The 21,458-nt window shown below is 34.9% G+C and overlaps 1 protein-coding gene across 3 annotated transcripts in view; it reads left to right on the top strand.

Annotated features, from left to right (window-relative positions):
* Nucleotides 1-388: 388 nt before the first annotated feature.
* The window catches only part of LOC149795404 (protein maelstrom homolog), a 76,608-nt gene continuing 55,538 nt past the window's right edge, over nt 389-21,458 (top strand). For 2 of the 3 annotated variants that reach the window (XM_089965180.1, XM_089965181.1), the window contains exons 1-5: nt 389-437; nt 4,405-4,545; nt 6,728-6,844; nt 12,907-12,991; nt 18,472-18,618. In XM_089965180.1, the coding sequence (XP_089821306.1) occupies nt 4,414-4,545; nt 6,728-6,844; nt 12,907-12,991; nt 18,472-18,618 (481 nt within the window). In that variant the 5' untranslated portion in view covers nt 389-437; nt 4,405-4,413. The remainder of the gene's footprint in view (nt 438-4,404; nt 4,546-6,727; nt 6,845-12,906; nt 12,992-18,471; nt 18,619-21,458) is intronic. The other variant, XM_089965182.1, reaches the window with a different exon arrangement.

Below are 21,458 nucleotides of genomic sequence, written 5' to 3'. Positions count from 1 at the left end.
GTACCCAGTCTAGTTCCTCAACGTTGCCAAGACTTTAAAAAGTGAGATATTGAGGGTCTTACGCCATTTGCAACACATTTTTGAATTTACCGGTGCATTCCTGACCTCGTGTATTTTTATCTTTCATTTATAACCGATGAAGCTCCGAATGTGATTTTGTTTTTGAGTGGATGGAAGCCTATAAATCTGGTAGAATATACTGAAACAATAATATTTAGTATTAATACAAATAGTTTATTTCTTTCGATCTTTATGTATGTATTTAAATAAAACATATTGGATAAAATACTACTGAAGATAGTTAAAGTATGCAGTTACTTTTGTCAATATTTTTTATGTTCAGATCTTTTCGTTTCGTTTATAAATATTTTCCTATGGTTACCGCACGTTGGATTTTCCCGTGGAACAGTTCTATATTGGGAAGACGTGTTCAGCTGGTTAGTATAAAGGCCCACTTTTCTATAACATAGAATCCTTGGTATATAAATCCTTTTGAAAAGACAGCATAGGCTTTTATAAGGAATCGTATAGTAAATATATCTGCTTACTGTTAAAAACCATTTTAGTTAAGTTCTACAAAATAATGTTGTAGGAGGTGTTGTTAGGCCCGTATGTCCTATTACCAAGTTACAACTTGGTAAACATCCAGCACAGTTTCACTGTACTTAACCTTTTCATTTATATTCTTCTGCATCAGTAATTAGTATGTGGTGCATTTATCACGCTGAACTGGACCGCCAAATTGCCGGGTGACCTCAAAGGGGAGGCGCTCTAAAAAGAACGTTCTATTACACTGCAGTTGAGAAATACAGTAATGGTCGCTGAAATTTAGTATCAAAGTCAAATTTTAAAAGTCTGGAAATTTTATGTAAAACGAGACATTTAACAAAATCAATATTAAATTCATAAATTGATGAAGATCCTTATATGCCTCGTGTAAGGCTGTCAGGCTTTCTTCCACATGTAAGGCTAGACCAGCATGTTGTTCTCCACCTTTTTTTTTGTTTGACTGGCGGCGCCAGTAAAACAAAAAAAAAAAAAAGGTGGAGAACAACTTGCTTGTCTAATGTAAGGCTGTCAGGCTTTCTGGCACATGTAAGGTTTCTGTCACCAATAATGGCACAAAACGCATACCGAATTTGACAGATTTACAAAAATAAAATACTACAATGCTTACCATTTGAAAATGGCAGTTGTTACTAGAATATTCTATTCAAAATAGTACTCATTTTGGACACACTCCTGTGTTTGCATGACCCGAGATATGTCTGCCTATTCTGCGCATGGCTTTGACAGGATGTAGTGTTTATGCACTGGGCTATGGAAATAAAATGCATTACTTTGTACTCTTTCTGTCAGCATTTCAGTTGATGAACTAGGTTACATTTTAGATGGTTTTATAAAATTCAACCTAACAATGCCACTAAATGGTAAAAGATTCAGCTAACTAATCTGATCTTTTGCAAAAAGGTAGTAAAAGTTCAATATTTTATAAAAGATAAGCTATTATGTTGATGTAACATGTTTACAATGTCTCATTTGTGGAAAATTAAAATTATTAGAGAATTCAGAAACAATGTATGCCCAGGAATTTCTTGATAATCTGTTCAAGAGGCAAGTTGACAAGCTGGATAGAAGATGATAAAGTGAGTGTAGGGAAACTTCTTGCAAAGTCAAAAACTTCAGTTAAGATAGTATTGTTCTAAGGGAAGAAAATTCTATGTTTCAAATAATGTATTTCCATGATTCTAATAGATAATTATTAAATAGGTTTTTCTGGGTTACAAGTTCAAGAAGGTCATGGATTGAGTTTTTATGTTGACATTTAGAAATCACATTTTCATATGCATTTAAAATGGAAATGTAGGATATTTTTGTACACTTTATGAACCTCACTTTCTGTAAATAAAGGATGATCATTCTTTGTTGATACAAATTTGATTTTTGACTAAAACAACACCTGACCCAATGTTTACCGAAATGATGTACCAATATATGAAAGAGATAATTACCCAGTCAGGTACAAGTATTCCCACTTCAGGATAGCCATAGTTTAATATAAAATGATTAATATAGTGTGACTGTCAAACAAAGTTGGTTGAACAGTTGATCAAATACTAATAATGTTTAAACTTTGATAATCCTTTCCTAATTATCTCAGAAGAGGAGGTAATATAAAAAATTTTCATTGACATAATCTTCGTATTGTCTGTACTGCATGAATAGTTTATGAGTAGAGTGGCATGTCCTTGGTGTAGGTCAACCTCAGGTGCAGAACATTAAACATTTTATATATATTATATTCATCTGTATTGGGTCAAACTCCCATTTGCAATGAGCACTTTTTGGTGAATTAGATAAAGATGACTATATATACGATGAGTTTAATACCAGGTTGACTATAAAGTGCTGATATAGATGACAAAGATTAACAATTTTAGTTAATGTATGATAAAAAAATAATTTCTGTAATTTTTCTTGGTATGAAACTTTTTAGTAAAAGTGGAACAACTGGAATATAATATGAATAAAACATACTGTAAATATTATGGGGATTTAAATTGTTATAACTGCTTGGTGAAAGCTAATGTGCAGAGTTGGGGAAAATGGTATGAAATACAGATGCCAATCACTGATTATGGAAGACCCTGGCTTAGAAAAAATAGTTAACTTTCCAGCTTGAGAAAGAAATACATTCGACCTCATTCTGTCATCACTGTTCAGATTCTCACATTCATTTACCTGACTGTTGTTAATTTGTTGTTGTTGTTGTTGTTGTGGGGTTTAATGCCATTTTTCAGCACGATAGGCTATACATGGCGGCCAGTATTAATGGTGGAGGAAGAACCCGGAAAACCCCGGAAAGAACCACCGACCCACGAGAAGCTACTGGCAAGCTTTCTCACATGCCCACATTGGCTAAATCTTAGACTCGAACCGCCGCAGACAGAGGTGAGATGGCAGTGATCCGTAACGAAGAGCGCTTTAGACCACTCGGCCACTCGGGGCCACGACTGTTGTTAATGACCTTAATGCTGTAACTTGTGCCTGACTCTATAAATCTTACTTAAAAAAGCAAAATCATAGAAAATTCTATGTTTTAGCAAAGTGCATTTTGATGTTCTTTGATCAGTAGCCAGCAATTTTGGTAGATTATGCAGTAAATGAAACATTTTGGGTTGATTGACCAGCTTAGAGCAGATCACTTTGGGATTCCATTAATTGACATCCAGGTGTATTATTAACCCAGCTTCTTCAGGACACCTGGTATTCTGCTACTGGACAGCCCAGGGACTTCCCATTCTTCTTCATGTACAACCAAATAATAAACCTCAGTCGTTCCAACCAGTCTGAAATACAACTGATCTCTGCCACAAAGTCAGTTAAATTGTGCCTATTAATGGATTCACAATGCCTAATGAAAGTTAGCAAAATCAACATGCATGTCATTTCTTGCATAGTCACCATTGCCATGTCAACATATTGTGGATGTGTCACAGTTCAAGTTGTTAGTCATTCATTTATGCATATTTCAGCAAATTGTAGAAGTTGAGTTTAGTAAAAGACGACATACTGCCACTTACAATCATTGCAAAGGGCTTGTTGACGGTGTATTGGACCTTAGTGCTCAAGTACTAATTACTGATAGCTAAATAATTATGTAAATTTGGAACCTTTCTGGTCTGCAGATTTCAAAGCGTATACTATGGTAGCACCTTTGTGATAATTCCTTAAACATACTCATTTGTGATTGTTATCATCCTCATTCACTCTCAGTGCATATCAGGTTCTTTTTGTTAGTATGGACGGTTGGCCATAACATTAATCTCAGCATCCTGGTTATTTGATACTAGAGACTGTGTATGGATACGGTTCTTTTCTTTATCTTCCCAGCCTGGACCACAAATTTGCCCTTGGATATAAGGCACAAAATGTTAAATTAATTAAAATTCCTTATCTCTAGCCTGTACTGAAACAACAATGACAGTTGGAGAGCAGGTTGTTGCTTGGCTGGGCTGGCTTATGCTGTAAACAACACTCAGTTAGGTATTTGTAGATTTGTGTTAGCTTTACATAAAGTTGTAGGACCCTTACTAGTGTTTGTGTTGTCTTTTGAATTTGAATGTAACAGTGATCTATTGAAGTATAGGACCAAAAAAACCCACAGCAAGAATAACTTAAATCATGATTTACAGCAGTATGTCCAGGAGTAGGTTAAAAATCACTTTGGCTCGTTGTCTGGTCATTATAAATTAGAAAACTTAATTCTATGGCCAGTGAACTAAAGCAAAGTGGACAATAGAAATATCTTCATACAGTTTTCTGCAGTTACACATAGTCTGAAATTTGTTATGAGTATGCTTAATTGTATTGAAAGTTAAATTCCTCTTCATTTCATTTCAGTATTCCAAAATGCCTAAGAAGCCAGTAAGAAATTCGTTTTATTTTTATATGAAAGACTTAGAGGTGCAACTTCGTCGTGAGGGTCGTGTGTTTCCCAATGGAATTCAGGATGTTGTACCGATTGCTCACCCCAGGTGGAAGGTAACCTGAATCATAAAATTTTGCTTTAGCTAATTTTTATGCAGATTTATGGAATTGCCAAAAGGATTAGTTTTGATAGTGGATGTGGTGCAATTAAATATGTATAAAATATGGGTCATAGTAGAGGTTGGTTTGGCAAAATAGTCACACCCATGAAATTTCATTTCACCATGCCAGGAAGTAAAATTGACTATATCTTGACATGAATTGGCACTTCACTCGCTTCATTTGTCCCAGTTGAACCCAGTGGCATTGTTTCCAAAATAGTGAATATTGCATGATTCTTTTAGTCTGAGTTTCCTCTGACTCTTTCCACCCCATTTTTCTTATTTAGACATTTATGTTGGGGTGTAGGGTCAGAGTCCACTGCCTAACAAAATGTTAGAATTCGCTGACAGCATTTGGTGTTGGCATATGGTAGCTGTTTACTAGCCAGCCTAGCAAACTTGAACTACATTTCAGCAAGATATACCTGCATGAAATCGATAGGAATGTGATTTATTTACGTCAGAAATTGTGAGTATAACATTCGATATATATTTAGTTCATTGACAGATGAAATGAAACTACAGTTTTAATGAAATTTGACCTGGAACTCACCATTTGCATTCCTAGTTACATGACTACACAGATTTCACAACCTACAAGTCAGTGACATCAGAGATCCAATAGTCATGTGAATTCCAACTTTTCGATAGGCATTGGACTCTGACCCTACACCCCACCATAAATGTCCAAATAACAAATATGGGGTTGCAAAGGTCAGAGGAAACTAAGACTACATTCTTTTATCCTCATTGGACGTCAGATGTACTATGTTGTGGCATAGTCTGTTTATCCATTCAGTAACATTTGCTTGTCTGGCATCTAACATTAACATGGTTTGAGAGACTTTCATGAAACTTTGCCCAAAAATATATATTTATGGATGTTTTGTTATATACCATTGCCACATCCCTTCTCTCCTGTAAAGGTCACAGGGATAATGTGTAATTGTGATTTGTGTCCTTGTCTGGTGTGTAACCTTTGAACCACTAATGACTTTCAAATGCCATAGCCACTACCTGCTTTTAGGTCAAGGGTAATTGTTCTGGATCTTGTGACCTTGTCCAGTTTGTAGTTTTTAAACCATTTAAAAAGTTTTGATTATATATTGCCCAAGTATATACCATGTTGCATACCAGAGATGTGTCCCTTTGCTTGTGTCAAAGTCACAGCAAGGGATAATATAGTTTTGTGACTTGTATCTTTGCCCAAGGTATAACTTTTGAACCACAGAAGATATTTGAATGGCACACTGCCAGTGTATATATCATAACTGAATGTTATGTTGCATACTCAAGCTAAGCCTTGTGTCTCAAATTTAAGCCTTGTGTCTCGAGTTCAAGCCTTGTTTCTTGAGTTCAGGGTCACTGCAAGGGAGGAAAGTGTAGTTCTGTGGCTTCTATCCATGTCCAGAACAACAATTTTGAACCAATGAAGATATTTTTCTCAAACTGCATCCAGTTATTTATATATTTCCCAGCCTAAATGCAAAGGTCATAGCAAAGGATAATATACTTTATGACTTCTATCCATGTATGGTTATGACTGTTGAATAAATGGAGATATTTTAATGACACTTTCATATTTTATCTAGTATGTTGACTTGATGGTGTCACTGCCACACCCCTTGCCTTGAGATCAAGTTCACACCAAGGGATAATGTACGTGAGTATCCTGTTTCCTTATCCAGGCCGTAACTTTTTAATCTCTACAGATATTTTGATGACACTTTAACCTGGTCCAAACTGTATGATGTAGTGGTCAAGTCCCAAGGTCAAAGGTCAGTTAGGGAGAAAGTCACAATTTGTATAATTTGTGGTGATCTTGATGGTTATCAATCTTATGTCTGTAGGAATGAAACTGTAGAACAATATTTTTAAAATCAACTTTTGGTTAATTATGTAGCTTCTTCTGCAGGCTTATGAATTTTATGTCAAACATACAAAAATATAAAACTCTTGGAAGTTGTGAAACTGCTAGCCTTTTAAACTAGTAAAAAAAATTACAGCAGAGGGGATAAATATTTATTTTTAGGTCATGTTGATTTTTATTCCTTTAGCTTCATTTTGTGCCTTTACCATGTTCATTGAAGTGCTTTAGTACATAGTATTTACTTTCCTTCATTATCAACATTCAGGCTTTGGAAGAGAAAGAGAAAGAAAGATATGAGAAAATGGCAAAAGAGTACAAGGCCAAAATGAGAGGCCGTGGTGGTGACAAATATAAGGAGGATAACATTGGAAATGTTATTGCTGTAAGTAGTGTTTGTGTATGTAGATGTATGTGTGTTTTTGTATATATATATATCTTTCTAACTCACTATCATTCCCTAGGGTGGTCATACTATGTGTGTATAATATGTGCATTTGATTTAATTTATATCTGATTTAATTGTTTGTTAGTTTAAAATCTTTTTATTTTTTAATTTAATTATATGTCAGAATAATGTAGTTTTGTTTACTAGGAACTCATACTTTTTACAGAAAATAGTTTGACCTTGGCTGTTCATTTTTGTAAACAAGGCTGACCTAGTTCCTGACCTCAATTCAGAATTACTAACAGTCACTTCAACAAGTATTTTTTAGTTATTTTTATTGTGGGAATAATATGAGTCAGATCTGGGCTGTATGGAATACATGTCTCTAGGCTTGTAAATAGTTTTAGTGAAGTAAACGACTTTTTCTCTCGGAGTAAAATGATTGGTTTTTATCAAGGTCATACTGGGGCTACGTGATTCTTTTATATGTAAACATGATCACATGATCCTCTATTTCATAATTAGGCAATTCCAAAGTGATTCTTAGAGAGAGATCTCACAGTCTGGGCTTTAAAACGCTAAATGTCAAGTCATTTCCTTCTGTTGTATCCAGTTTTCGAGTTATATGCTAATTTTCCTTCCGATTATTCGGATTTTAAATGATTAATTCGTTTCTCTGGAAATATTTTTGTGCTTATAAAGAATTCTTCAACAAATACGTTTCTTAAAAATTTTATTTGGATTTCCAAAACTGGAGGATTATTTCTTGTGTTTCTACAAAGAACTGTAGACAACAACATTGAACAGGATATACGTCATCTCCTTCCATCTTGGATTCTTCGTTGGGACTCAAACTTGATTTCATAAGAACATTTCCATATTAGAACTTCTAAAATTTTATTTGTGGATTATTTTTGGATTATTTTGGGATTTGATTCTTAAAACCGTAAATTCTTTTTTTTTAAAATTTGTACAGTATTTTTCCAGGGAAATAAATTATTTGCTATAATTTTCAAAGCTTGTTGTTTTCACTCTTTCTTGAGTTACAGTTTATTCGAGCCCAAACACATAACAATAAATATAGTCAATGAATTTAAGGCCAAAATTATGGCCAGGAAGGGTGACAAATAACAGCAGCATAACATCTGAAACACCATATCTGTTAGAAATAGATATGTGCTGACACACTGAATCCTATTGTCTCTCTGTTGTGGTATGATTTATTTTGGTGGCTTTAATGGCCTTATAAACATATTACTAGCTATATCATTCAAAGGAAATGGGTGTTGTTGCCAAGGACACAAAGAGGTAGCTGATCCAAGCTGTCCTTGATGGGTATCAAACCCATGACCCTTGGATTACAAGTCCAATGCTATATCAGCTCTTTAGACTGGTATGAGCATAGTCAAAGAGCATAAGTCCAAAATGAATGGCAGGAGGGCAACAGATAGCAGCAGGATAACATGAGTGATATATATGTACTCACTCTATCCATTTCGCTATACAAGTAAGAGGAATGCTAAAGAGTACAAGGCCAGAAATAAGGGTCAGGGTATAATAATAATAATAATAATGAGGACTTTGTATAGCACCTCTTTAGAAGCTCTAAGCGCTTTACAACATTAGACAACACCTATAAGATAAAAAACATAATAATATTATTACAAAAACAAACACCATGAAATTAGAAAAAAACATTAAAAAATAAAAAACATGCTGAGAATATTTTAGGTAGGAAACATTATTAGGTCTTTAAGTTTGTTCTTGCTGTCGAAATAAGTGAGTTTTGAGAGCCCTCTTGAATGTGATCACTGTGTCTTTGTGTCTAAGTTCAGTGGGCAATTCATTCCATGTTGCTGGGCCCTGGTATGCAAAAATAAAGAACGCTGTCCATGACTTTGTTTTCATAGTGGGAATAATGAGTATACGATTGTCAGAAGAGGAGTGTAAGTATCTTGCTGGTGTGTACACATGGGTGAGATCGGATAGGTATGTCCGACAGTGAAATGTAACACAGAGAACAAATTTTGTGTTTGATTCTGGATCGAATGGATAGCCAGTGTAGGGTACAGAGCAGCGGGGAGGTGTGCTCTGCTCGTGGTACTCTAAGTATGATCCGAGCAGCTGTGTTTTTAACTTTTTGAAGTTTCTGGAGTAGATATTAAGACGAACCAGACAGAATTGAGTTACAATAGTCCAGTCTTGAAAGTACTAATGAACACACAAGTGTTTTAGTGGCATCAGCTGAAAGATATTTGTGAATTGAGCTGATGTGTCTCAGCACAAGATATGCAGCCTTGCATATGTTCATGACATGTTGGTGCAGTGTGAGAGTACTGTCCAGAGTAACACCTAGATTTTGTACTGATTGTGTGAATTTAATGTTGGCATTGCTGATATTTATTGTTTGAGGTAAAGGATGTGAATGAGAAAGTCCTTGTGTTGTGATCAAAATGGCCTCAGTTTTATCATCATTCTTCTGCAGCTTGTTACATGTCATCCATGATTTCACATAAGAAATGCACCTCTCTACACCTTGGATGGTAGCTTCAACTTCAGTTGGGTGGCTAGATTTGTATATTTGGGTGTCATCAGCGTACAATTGGTGAGATACTGGATGATGATCTATGACACTTGAGAGTGACTGAGTGTACAGAATAAAGAGAACAGGTCCAAGAACAGACCCCTGTGGAACACCACAACATAGATCAACTGGGCTGGAGTGTATTCCATTTGCAGATACAATTTGTGTCCTGTTGACCAAGTTGGACTTGAACCACAGTAAGGCTGTATCATGAATGCCAAATACTTGCTGGAGACGGTGAAGTAATATATCATGGTCTGTTGTGTCAAATGCTGCAGACAAATCAAGGAGGGTGAGGATTGTAATCTTTCCGCTATCCAACGCAGAGAGAATGTCATTAACTACTTTTAGAAGAGTAGTTTCAGTAATGTGGTAAGGGCGGTATGCAGATTGTACATTGCTAAAAAGACTTTAAATTTAGATGAGATACAAGCTGGGATAGAGCAACCTTTTTTAAGATTTTTGATATGAATGTAAGATTAGAAACTGGGCGGTAGTTCTTAAATCGTTATATTCTAGTGTTGGTTTCTTCAGCAGAGGCTTTACAATGGCAGTTTTGAAAAATGATGGGAATTCCCTGGATGAGAGAGAGGTATTAATAACATCAGTTAGTGAAGGCAATACTGGATCTAAGCACTCTAGCAGCAGTGATGTTGGAATTAGATCAAGTTCACATGACTTTGGTGCACTCTTCATCAGGATTGTACGTATGAAATCCATAGAGACAGGTTCAAAGCTGCTAATGGTTGCCGCTCAAATTCTGTATCCCAACTGTATGGTGACAACGAGTCAGTTGAAATTGTGGTGTCAAGCTTATCTCTAATGGTTTGTACTTTGTCGCAGAAGAAATTTGCAAACATGTCCGGAAAGTCAACTGGAGAGAAGGTAGTTGGAAGTGGTATTGATTTGTATGTACATACAATACATCACATGTTCATCCGTCATCATGGGTACATGAATAGCAAAGAAATGTTAAGTTAAAGAGACTTTGTTGCGGAAGAAATTTGCAAACATGTCCGGAAGGTCAACTGGAGAGAAGGTAGTTGGAAGTGGTGTTGATTTGTATGTACATACAGTACATTACATGTTCATCCTTCATCATGGGTACATGAATAGCAAAGGAATGTTAAGTTAAAGAGACATGAGAGGGGACAGATATTTGAATGATATCATGGCTTGATATCATCAGGAATTTCATTGCTATGTGTGTGTTTGTGTTGGTATGAGGATACTTAGGAGTCAAAACATTGGAAGGGTAACATTGGAAATGTCATGAAGTCAATACATTTTTCCTGAGATAAGGAGGCAATTGGAGGTTGGGGAGAAGAACATTAAAGGGTGACATTTTAAAGAATTTACACTTTTGTTGTTTAATCGTTTCCTTTGTTCATGCCCTTGTTATGTGTACATTGTTTGATTCAAAAGGGTCAGGTATAAAGGATACAACATTTCATAGATATGAGCTGAATAGCTTTCTTGTTTGGTGAAAAAGTGAGACATCAGCACTCTGGATTGCAAATAAAATGGTCCCATATGCTACTAAAAATTGGTAGATGAAAGTTGTCAGCCGGTGACCATTTAATTCACAATGTGACAATTAGAAAATGATATCAGCACCTCTGATTAAAAGCACACACCATGTTTTATGCTGAAAATAGTTTGATTCAAAGAAAACTTTATATTGAAGACTGCTGATTTATAAATTCTGTTGCCACTTTTAAATGCAACATGTCTGGTTAGTGATAAGTCTAATAAAAGACCTGTGAAGTCCATCTCAGCTGGATCCAGAAAATGTGGACATAGGAATAGTGAAAAATTGGTTGGTCATTAAATTAAAACCGTTAGATTAGATATGTTTAAGGCTTTACTAATATAAACTGTCATCAGAAGAAAACAAAGCTAAAATACCCTTGATCATGGACTTTGAGACTTGGCATTATATAAAGAGACGGTTTATAGAACTTTGTTTGCTGGCCAGAGTTTGAATCAGACAATGTATACTATTCGGTTTTACTACCAAAATCATGATTTTCTTTTTGCATTATGCTATTTATTCCATGCTCAGATGACTTCAGTTTTCAGTGTCTTTGATCAAATTAGGAGGCCTTTATGACCTAAAATTTGATATGGCCTTTTAATTTTTAACTAAGTCACCCTACAGTGACCAAAGTTTGACAGGTACTTAAGGGACTGAAGATGGTGTTTATTTTTGTATCAGTGGAGCTGTTGTTCTTGTCAATGCATTTTTCATAGACAAGAACCTATGAGATGGCCTGTTGTCTGGTACCCCTCTATCCATTAATACAAGTTTGTTATTGCCGCATCTCTTTAACTTTATGGAGGATTGTCATGAAACTTTACACTCATTCATCCCTAGAGCTTGTTGGTCCTAAATGAAAATGGTCATGTTCATGCATTCGGTATAGCCACCATAGTGGTCACTTTGACCTATTTGTTATCACTACTCCTCCAGAATAAGAAGTCTTATGTGGTTTTGTCTGAAATATGAAATTTCATATGATGTCTAATTTGTTCTAAATGAAAATAGTGCTAATTGGACATTCAATATGGCCACCATGGCAGCCATCTTAAAATCTTTAAATAGAAAGCATGCATTTTCACCAGAAGACTAATTACAATAACTAACTGGCTCTAAATGAAATTGGTACCAGTCTTACTTCCGATATGGCTGCCATGGCAGTGTTCTTGAAAATCATGTTGTCACTGCTCCTCCATAATTGAAAATTCGTCTGAGCATTAGGTTTCCACAAAAAGACTTCTTGTGGTGTCTAGCTAGTTCTGAATGAAAATGATGCTGAGCTGACATCACATATGAAATGCTTGTTATTACTACTACTCTAAAAATTGACATATTCATCATATTGACACATGGTTTTCACATACTTTTTATGATACCTAGTTAGCCCTAAATGAAAATATTGCCCGACAGACATACAATATGCCTTCTACAAAGAACATATTGACAGTCGTCTTGTTACTAATTCTTCAGAATTGATGGTCATATTGGCTGTGAGTTTTCACCAAAAATCTTTTCAGTAGTGTCGGTTTTGTCTTCAATGAAAATGGTTCCTGTAATTACATCCAGTATGGTTGCCACAGTGGCTAATTTGAAAATATGGTCACTCAAGAATATCAGTGATGGTTTCAAAATTCAGCATTTAAAAAGAATGATCTTATCTTGTATTTCTGAAAATTTCTTTTGGGCAGCAAGGTATCAGTCCCTTCAATGGACTTTTGATTATATGAGAATGGGTTTGAAATTCGGCTTTCTTACTATAATTGTTGACCTTTGAATTTTATATTGAAGCTGTAATTGATTGGAATGCTTTATGTCAGTGAAATACATGTGCAGAACTACATGTAAAAAATGAGAAATGTATTTACAAAGAAAAGAAAAGTTGTTGAAAACAAACATTGAGATAACAACACTGATGAAATGTCTGCTGTTTTACAGGATAGGAAGGACCCCTATGTAGAACAAGAGAAGAAGAAAATAAGAGAGAGGAAGGATGTCAGGTCTAAATGGCCACCTGGAAAAGGTACACTTAGCTGGTTGCATCTTTCAAGGAGAATAATGCAGATTTGACTGTAGCAATAGTGAACATTGAATGTGTTGTTCGTTGCCTGCACCACATATTTAAATAATACTTTGAAATATGTATGAAAATCATGATGCATTGAAAATGAAATTCTGGTGTCCCTGATGTGTGTTTTTATGACTTTTTGTTGCATCAGTCTTGGCAGAAATTCAACATATGCATCACTGTGTGTTTCCCTCTATCAGAACTGTATTGGCTGAAATTCAACATAGCCATCACTTTGTCCATCTGTTTTTGAAATCTGTCTTGGCAAAATTCAACAGAGCCATCACTTTGTGTATCTATCTGTTTGTTGAATATATCCTGGCAGAAATTCAACATAGTCATCACTGTGTATGTCCATCTGTTTGTCAAATCTGTCTTGGCAGAAATTCAACATAGCCATCACTTTGTGTGTCCATCTGTCTTGGCAGAAATTCAACATAGCAATCACTGTGTCTGTCTGTCTGTTTGTCAAAATCTATCTTGGTAGAAATTCAACATAGTCATCACTGTGTGTACATCTGTTTGTTAAATCTGTCTTGGCAGAAATTCAGTATAGCCATTACTGTGTGTCAAATCTGTCATGGCAGAAATTCATTATAGCCATCACTTTTTGTCCATCTGTTTGTCATAATCTATCTTGGCAGAAATTCAACATAAACATCACTGTGTATGTCCATCTGTTTGTCAAATCTGTCTTGACAGAAATTCAACATAGCCATCACTGTGTATATCCATCTGTCTGTGAAAACTGTCTTGGCAGAAATTCAGCATAGCCATCACTTTGTGTGTCCATCTGTCTTGGCAGAAATTGAACATAGCAATCACTGTGTGTCTGTCTGTCAAAATCTGTCTTGGCAGAAATCAGCATAGCAATCACTGTGTATCTATCAGTTTGTCAATATCTGTCTTGGTAGAAATTCAGCATAGCCATCACTGCATGTCTGTCTATTTGCCTAATCTTTCTTGGCAGAATTTCAGCATAGCCAGCCATCACACTATGCATGTCCATCTGTTTGTCAAATCTGTCTTGGCAGAAATTCAGCATAGCAATCACTGTGTATCTTTCTGTTTGTCTATATTTGTCTTGGTAGAAAATTATCATAGCCATCACTGTGCATGTCCATCTGTCAAATCTATCTCGACAGAAGTGTGACATAGCCATGACTGTGTGTGTCCATCTGTTGGTCAAATCTGTCTTGGTAGAAATCAACATAGCCATCACTTTGTGTCCATCTGTTTGTCCATCTTGCCATCTGTCCAAAATACATCAGTCCAGACTCTAGGTTAAAGTCATTCTTGGAAGGTGTTTTTATTAAGCTCAGTGTCAAAGTTTTATTCTCCCATGCTAATAAAAGGCAGGCTGGACAAAAAGGTTCTTTTAACCTCATTTGGAGTTTGGGGCTTACCATATGTTCATTGGTGCTGCCAGGTGTATGAATTGTACACAATGTTTACAAATTATTTCAGAATCATGCATACAAAAATATACTCTGCAGAAAATACAATTTTTATTTAACTGTTAAGATAAATTGAATAAATAAAACGCTAACAGAAATTAAAATGTGAGGATATTTATTTTATAAAAATACCTTTGTCCATTCCACTGTTTACAGATGGACGTTAATACAAAGTTGATGCAAAGCTGCCAACCCTCACGAATTTGGCATGAATTTCACGACTCTTTCAGCGATTCACAGATTCACGTCGCAAGCTAAAAATTCATGGATTCTCCAATTCCCAATTGTTTTAAATCTTTAATAAAATAACCGATTCCCCGTTAAGTGCAAGTCGTGATATTGGCAGTTGCCTTAATGGTCCGGTACTGCTGGTCATGATATTAGTAGAACTACAGCCGATTGGTACAGCTGGCCTGGTAGCAAGCATTTTAGCCCATTTTAATCAATATGTATAAGACTGGTTTTACAAATGCTTTTATGAGAAACTGGGGCCTAACTGGAATTTCGTTCCGCACATGCGTCACCAACACTGATTTGAGTTACCTTTCGGCATCACATGTAAGATCTTGAAAATGTCTTCACCACCAAGGAAAAAGAAATGCATTGCTCAAAATGTTAAGTTTAATTTGGAATATATCAAAAGTTGGCCATGCATTCTGCCAATAAACATTGATATACATCATGCTTTTTGCACACAGTGTGCCCCAAATTTTAGTATTGGGCATGGTAGCAGAGATGATGTGAGGAAGCAATCGGTTGCAAAAAACACGTAGAAGTTGGGGAAAATTAAGAATTCGCAGATTTCAGCTCTGGAATATTTTAAGCAATCAGCGGAAGACCTGCAAGCTACCAACGTTGAAGCATTATTTGTGAGTTTTCTTGTTGAACACAATCTACCTTTATCAGCTGGAAACCATGCTAAACATTTGTTCCGACAAATGTTCCTGGACTCGAAGATTGCTTCCAAAGTTTTCCTGTGGAAGAACCAAAAGTGCTGCAGTTCCTGTGCATTCCTCACAGCAACAGTGACAGTGAAAGAGTATTTTCTCTAGTGATGAAAAATAGGGCCTCCTTAGCTGCAGAAAATTTTTCAGCAATTTTAGTCCCCAAGATCAACCAGCAGGCAAGAAGTCTGAACTGTTTAGAAAACAAATTTACGATCAAGCAGTTGAGGAAGTTCGAGTCTGCCACAGTATCCTGTCTTGATAAATAATCACAAGAACAAATGAAGTTTATGAAAACCATAATAAATAGAAATGCAGATATACTTTTGCATATATATAGTGTTTTAGTTTTATATTGCGATCTTGATATAGTGTAGTATTGACGGTCAGAGTGGATGGAGTTATTGTCATGGTATTTTTCACTAATTCATGTCCAAATTCACTAATTGTTATCCCTATTTTCACTAATTGTGAGCCTGGAAGGTTGGCAGCTATGGTGATGCTTAGATATCCCTCTAATTATTGATCACAGAAATGTGTGTCCAGGATAGGTTGTGAAGATGATGTAATTTCTTCTCATTTGCACATGTGCAAACTTTGGTCTATTTTTGGAAGTAGAGATTATAGTCAAATATGGCTGGCTAGAAAATTAAGGATTTTTTTAAAGTTCAAGTCAGTGGTGGCATGAATGTGCTAAGCGAATGGCAGGATGTAGAAAGCGAATGATAAAGTGATTTGTTTTTGCCAGATGGTGGACAATAATTCTAACAGACGTATGTCAGATGCTAAGTTGGATGAACTATCAAAGAAGTAACCAAAATTTGATGAAAAGTTTTTGCTGTTAAATGGTTACAATACAATGCCAGAACAGGAAGTATATTGTGTAATATTTGCAAATGTTATGGGTAAAATAATCCTTTTGTCTCAGAAATGAGTTGTTTGATGTTAGTTCTTATATGACACTGATTCACCAATAGATTGTTATTTCTGGAGCTGGGTAAGCTTGCTTTGCATATGACCCATTCAGATTGCTGTCTGTTAAAGGGTTTTTTCAGCACAGAATAACATTCATCCACACATAAGGAATAGTAGATTAACACAAAGAAATAGAAGTGACATCTTTTGAGGACTTTGATTTTATTAGAGCCCTAACAGAGGGGATCAGGAAAAAAGAGGATGGATATTTAAGTGTTAAATAAATATCAAACTATGGCCAACTACTCTCTTATTTTGATGGCATGGATGGAGGTCCACCCATTAGATAAAATCCTAGCAGCATCTTTGTATATACTTGCTTACAAGTCCAGTTCAACTGCAAACAACATAGATACAGATGTGCCATCGCATATTGTACCAAAAGATTAGGGTCTATTCTGTTTGTTCTAATGATCATTCCTAACTAATGGCATGGACCCAGATCTTCAACTATATTTTGCAACAACAGATCTGAGTCTGTGTAGTTTGCAGTTGTACTTGACTTAAAAGCAGATGTATATGAATGAACAGTGGAGATCAAGTTAATAATGGTAATCCCCTATTTGGGAGTGACCGGCTGATCAGTGAGATGGTGTTAAATTCATAAGCTTAATGATAGTGGAGATCAAGTTAATAACGGTAATCCCCTATTTGGGAGTGACCGGCTGATCAGTGAGATGGTGTTAAATTCATAAGCTTAATGAACAGTGGAGATCAAGTTAATGATGGTAATCCCCTATTTGTGAGTGACCAGCTGATCAGTGAGATGGTGTTAAATTCCTAAGCTTAATGCAGTTGTTTGCACTTAATAATAAAGATGGATACTCATAAACATAAATTGCTGACTGATATTCTACTGTAAGATCAAAATACCATTCATTGGAGAACATTTATTAACTTTAAGTTCAGTAATAACTTAAAATTGTTGTTGTTTTGACACTTAAATTTCTCTACTCTGTGAGCACCATTTATTTTATTTGACATAAACATTTTAACCACGTATTGTGATGATTTAGTGGACTTTTTCCTTGGAGCACATTTGTCGTTGGATTGTTTCAGTAATTATTTTCTTAAATCTGTATTTGCCCCACCCCCCTTTTTTAAATTGTGGTAATAAGATGACATGGTATTGTGGCTCTTCTAATAAGAACACAGAAGTATTTTGCTCATATTTACACCAGAGTTAATGGAAAATGAATGGTGGAATTCAGGGTTCAGATGGAAATAGGCATGGGTGATTTCTTCTATGTTCTTTTTCATGAATGTGTATATGAGACATACAAGATTGCACAAAAATTATCATGGCATGTGTAATTGTAAACAATAGTCAATAATTAACCCAGGAAACGACAAAGCAGGGTGTGGAACATGTGCTTTTGCCTTTCCAGTGTCGCTCTCTGACAGTTTACATGAGTTATATGGTACCGTATATACAAAAAATCAAATCCAACTACAGACAACATAGAGCCCAATCTGCCATTGCACAATGCACCTGAAGATCAGGGTCAGAATTGTTTGTTCTAGTGATTACTTCAAACAAATGGGCGTAGACCCAGATCTGCTGGTTCATTATGTAGTTGTAGATCTTGGTCCATGCACTTTGCAGTTTGACCTAACCTTGAAGCAAGTTTATATGGTAGTAGGCTATTTTCACAGGTACAACTGTCAGTAGATGTTTGATTTTCATTGTTTTATGGTAAGTTTTACAGAGATTTTACACCTGTTTGATTTGACCCTTCAATTTCCACTCACTAACATTATAAGTACTTGATATATTGAAAGAAAATTTATTATGAGGGTTTATTTTAAGAAGAAGTAGGTTGTGTTTAAGTTTGACTGTTTTGCAGCAAATTTGATGGAGTTGTGTCCCCTAAAAGTTTTTAAATGTTTTTGCCCTTCGATTTAAATTCTGTTTGCCAGGGCATCCATGGTGTTTGTACACATTTAGTTGAATAAGTCAATATAACCAGATACACTAGTTCATTTGCACTTAGGTCACATGCTGTAGAATGCTATTTAATGTTCGTTTTTATCAACTCTTAATTTCTGTTTCTTTCAGAGCTTGCAAATGAAACATTTTATTTTATAAATTTTCAAACACTGTGTGAGACAGAGGAAGGAGAATTTCTTCCAGCTGAGATTGCAGTGATTGAGTACAGCATCAAGAAGGGTATCACCAAGCACCTCCATCGATTTATTGAACCAGGTTAGCACAATGCATCATTGTAGATTCTCAGTGTTTTCCTAGGAATGAATTTTCAACGATTTATTTTTCCTCATTCTTGTCAGTAGAATATGACTTCATTTTCACTTGAAGTGTGTACTCAGTGGTCTTAAATTAAGTACTTGAAAAGAGTGAAAACCATAATTTGTTTGTACAATTTAACAAATAATTTATTTCCCTAGAACGCAGAGTGAAAAATTAAGAATAACTTAGAGTGTTGTTAATTATTCCCAGATGTCCAAATGTATAGTGTTCCAAGTGAATTCCAATTTTGAAGGTGCAGATATACTAGTAGCCCGAACTGTGTCATTGTGTTAAGAGCCTGGATGTACCACAATAATATAATCCAGAATGTCCCAAAAATCATGATTTAGCCTGAAAATATTGAACACTTTATTATTCCAGTAAATAATTTAAATAAAAGAATCCTCGCCAATATTAACTGAAATACAACTTAAACTGATTCCTATAAGACTGATGTTAAGCTATGGAATGAGTAATTTTGAAGTCAGCAGCTTATTATAAAAAGCTACAACACAATATCAGAACAGGGATTAGGGTCAACTTCCTTTATAGAATAGAACATTAAAATTTGTCAACAAGATCAGGAATTTCCAAGTGAAAAACTAATACCCTAAACTCTGATAAAAGTAAACATGTTTACTTCAATTAATAATGATCTGAATATTCTATAATCAGAGAAATATTAACTATATAGTATGTTTTTTAAATGTCGCTAGTCAGGTAGGCCCATAACTTGATATGATATAATTGTGGAGAAAAACCAAGAAATAATACAAATTAAATATGCACAAGTTTATGAATTTTTGAGGAAATCAACAAATAATTATAATCGTGTTGAAAACAAATAATTGTGTATTAATTTTCTTATAAGAGAGGTGTAACAACGAATCGTGGAGAATGTGTTCATGTTTTTTTTTAATGAAATTTGTTAAAAACCTTGTCTTTGTCTTTGAAATGGGTCATTTGCATTCTTGAATATAATAAAACAAATTTTTTAATGTAAAGTAGTGCCAATTTAATGTACATCAGACTTTTATTGATGGAAGTAACACAGATTGAAACATCTGTGACTTTTGATTTTAGATCTTATTGCTTATGACTTGATTGCTTACTAATACATATCTTCAGAGAATTTGATATATAGGCATGTATATTACATGATTTCATAATTATTTAGAATTCCTTAATCAGTCAAAATAAACACAGGAATGCATTCACTTGTCTTTTTCATGAATTTGTATACTGGTATGTTGTATTTTGTTAATCATCTGACATTGACAATACAAAACATATCAGAAAATTCTGCAGCAAGCGTTTTTGTAATAAGTTATCATTATTACTGAGTGGTACAACAGAGTTGCTTATTACTGTATATTCTTATGACTTGTTTACTGATTCTCATATCATTGTCACTTCTGTCAAAGTTTTAATCAATTTTTAACAATAGCTTTACTTTGAATCCTATCATTACCTTTAATTGGAAAATATAGGAGGGACTTTATGTTAGGCCATTTGGTATAATTGACCTTACATGAGATGATAGATAGCTTCGCCTACCAAATCACATGGAGTTAACACCTGTTAACCTCCGACAAATATACAATATTTGGCAGAGAAATATGTTTCAGTTTAAGTGATATGTTTATTAAAAATGATTTGTATTATTCTTAAAAATATCAAATTACAAAGTCGCATTTATTATACTGCAGTAGACAATATTTATATTTGCAGTTCCAAGTTCGTTTAGTAATAACCTAAGTGTTTTATTTCAGTAAATAATAAAAATCAATTAAAAAGCTGCTCGAGAACTTCTGTAAATGGAAAGTCACTTCAAAAGATGCTAATGTATTTAGTATATAATCTTATCCTTATTAATTTTATCTGGCTTATGTTTATGCTGCCTTGGAAGGAAATGAATTAAAAATTAATAACAAAATCGTAAATAATTACTGTAAATTATACAGTTTGTACATAATAATTTTACAGTTCTAAAGTGTTCGTTAGACAGAATTTGGTTAGTGATGTCTGTTGATGTAAACATGTAAATGTGTGCTTAATATATCGGATGATAATTATCTGAAACCATTGTTTTTGTATTTCTTTATTGTTACCATTTTGTACCCCCACCCCTCCTTCAGCCCAGTGAGAAAATAGACACTCAAGTGTCTGAAAGATCGAGATGATAAATAATTATTTTTAAAATGTAATTTTTCAGACTTTAAAATAATACAGTCTGGGCTTGTTCAGTCCTTTTTGTACAAGAAAAATAATATACATCAAAGCCCAAAAGTTAGGGGGTTCTCCACCCATATTCTGGAAACGTTAATTTTTACATATATATTTTTCAATTTCAATTTCTTTTTTTTGCTTCAATTCTTAAACGGGACATGCTTTTATGCAAACAAACATGTTGTAATTGCCATCAATTGTTTCCATATTCAGCTGATCATACACGTGACCACAAAAAATGGTCTTTATCCATTGAAGTCTTGTCTATGTTTCAGGAAAGGAATAAATCTAATTCCTCCATTTAGATGATTTGGGTACTGACTGTCAGAAGTACAAGGCCCCCACTAACTTCTTTTCACCCTTATCGATGGAGAAATCAACAAATCATTGCACAGTTTGTAAATACTTATTATAATCAATTCATCATTGCCACAAGCAAGCTTGTCTGAGGTAAATGGCAGATGAAAGCAGAGCCTGTAGGTGTCAAATTTACGCTTGCTGGTTGGTTAAATGATGAGCGCGATTGACAGGTGGCTCCCTGCAGCTGTTGCTAGTAGCATATAAACCAT

The sequence above is a fragment of the Sinohyriopsis cumingii genome, chromosome 7 (genome assembly GCF_028554795.1).
Source record: "Sinohyriopsis cumingii isolate HCF-2022 chromosome 7, ASM2855479v2, whole genome shotgun sequence".
Taxonomy (NCBI): Eukaryota; Metazoa; Mollusca; class Bivalvia; order Unionida; family Unionidae; genus Sinohyriopsis; species Sinohyriopsis cumingii.
This window is presented reverse-complemented; position numbering and strand designations above follow the sequence as displayed.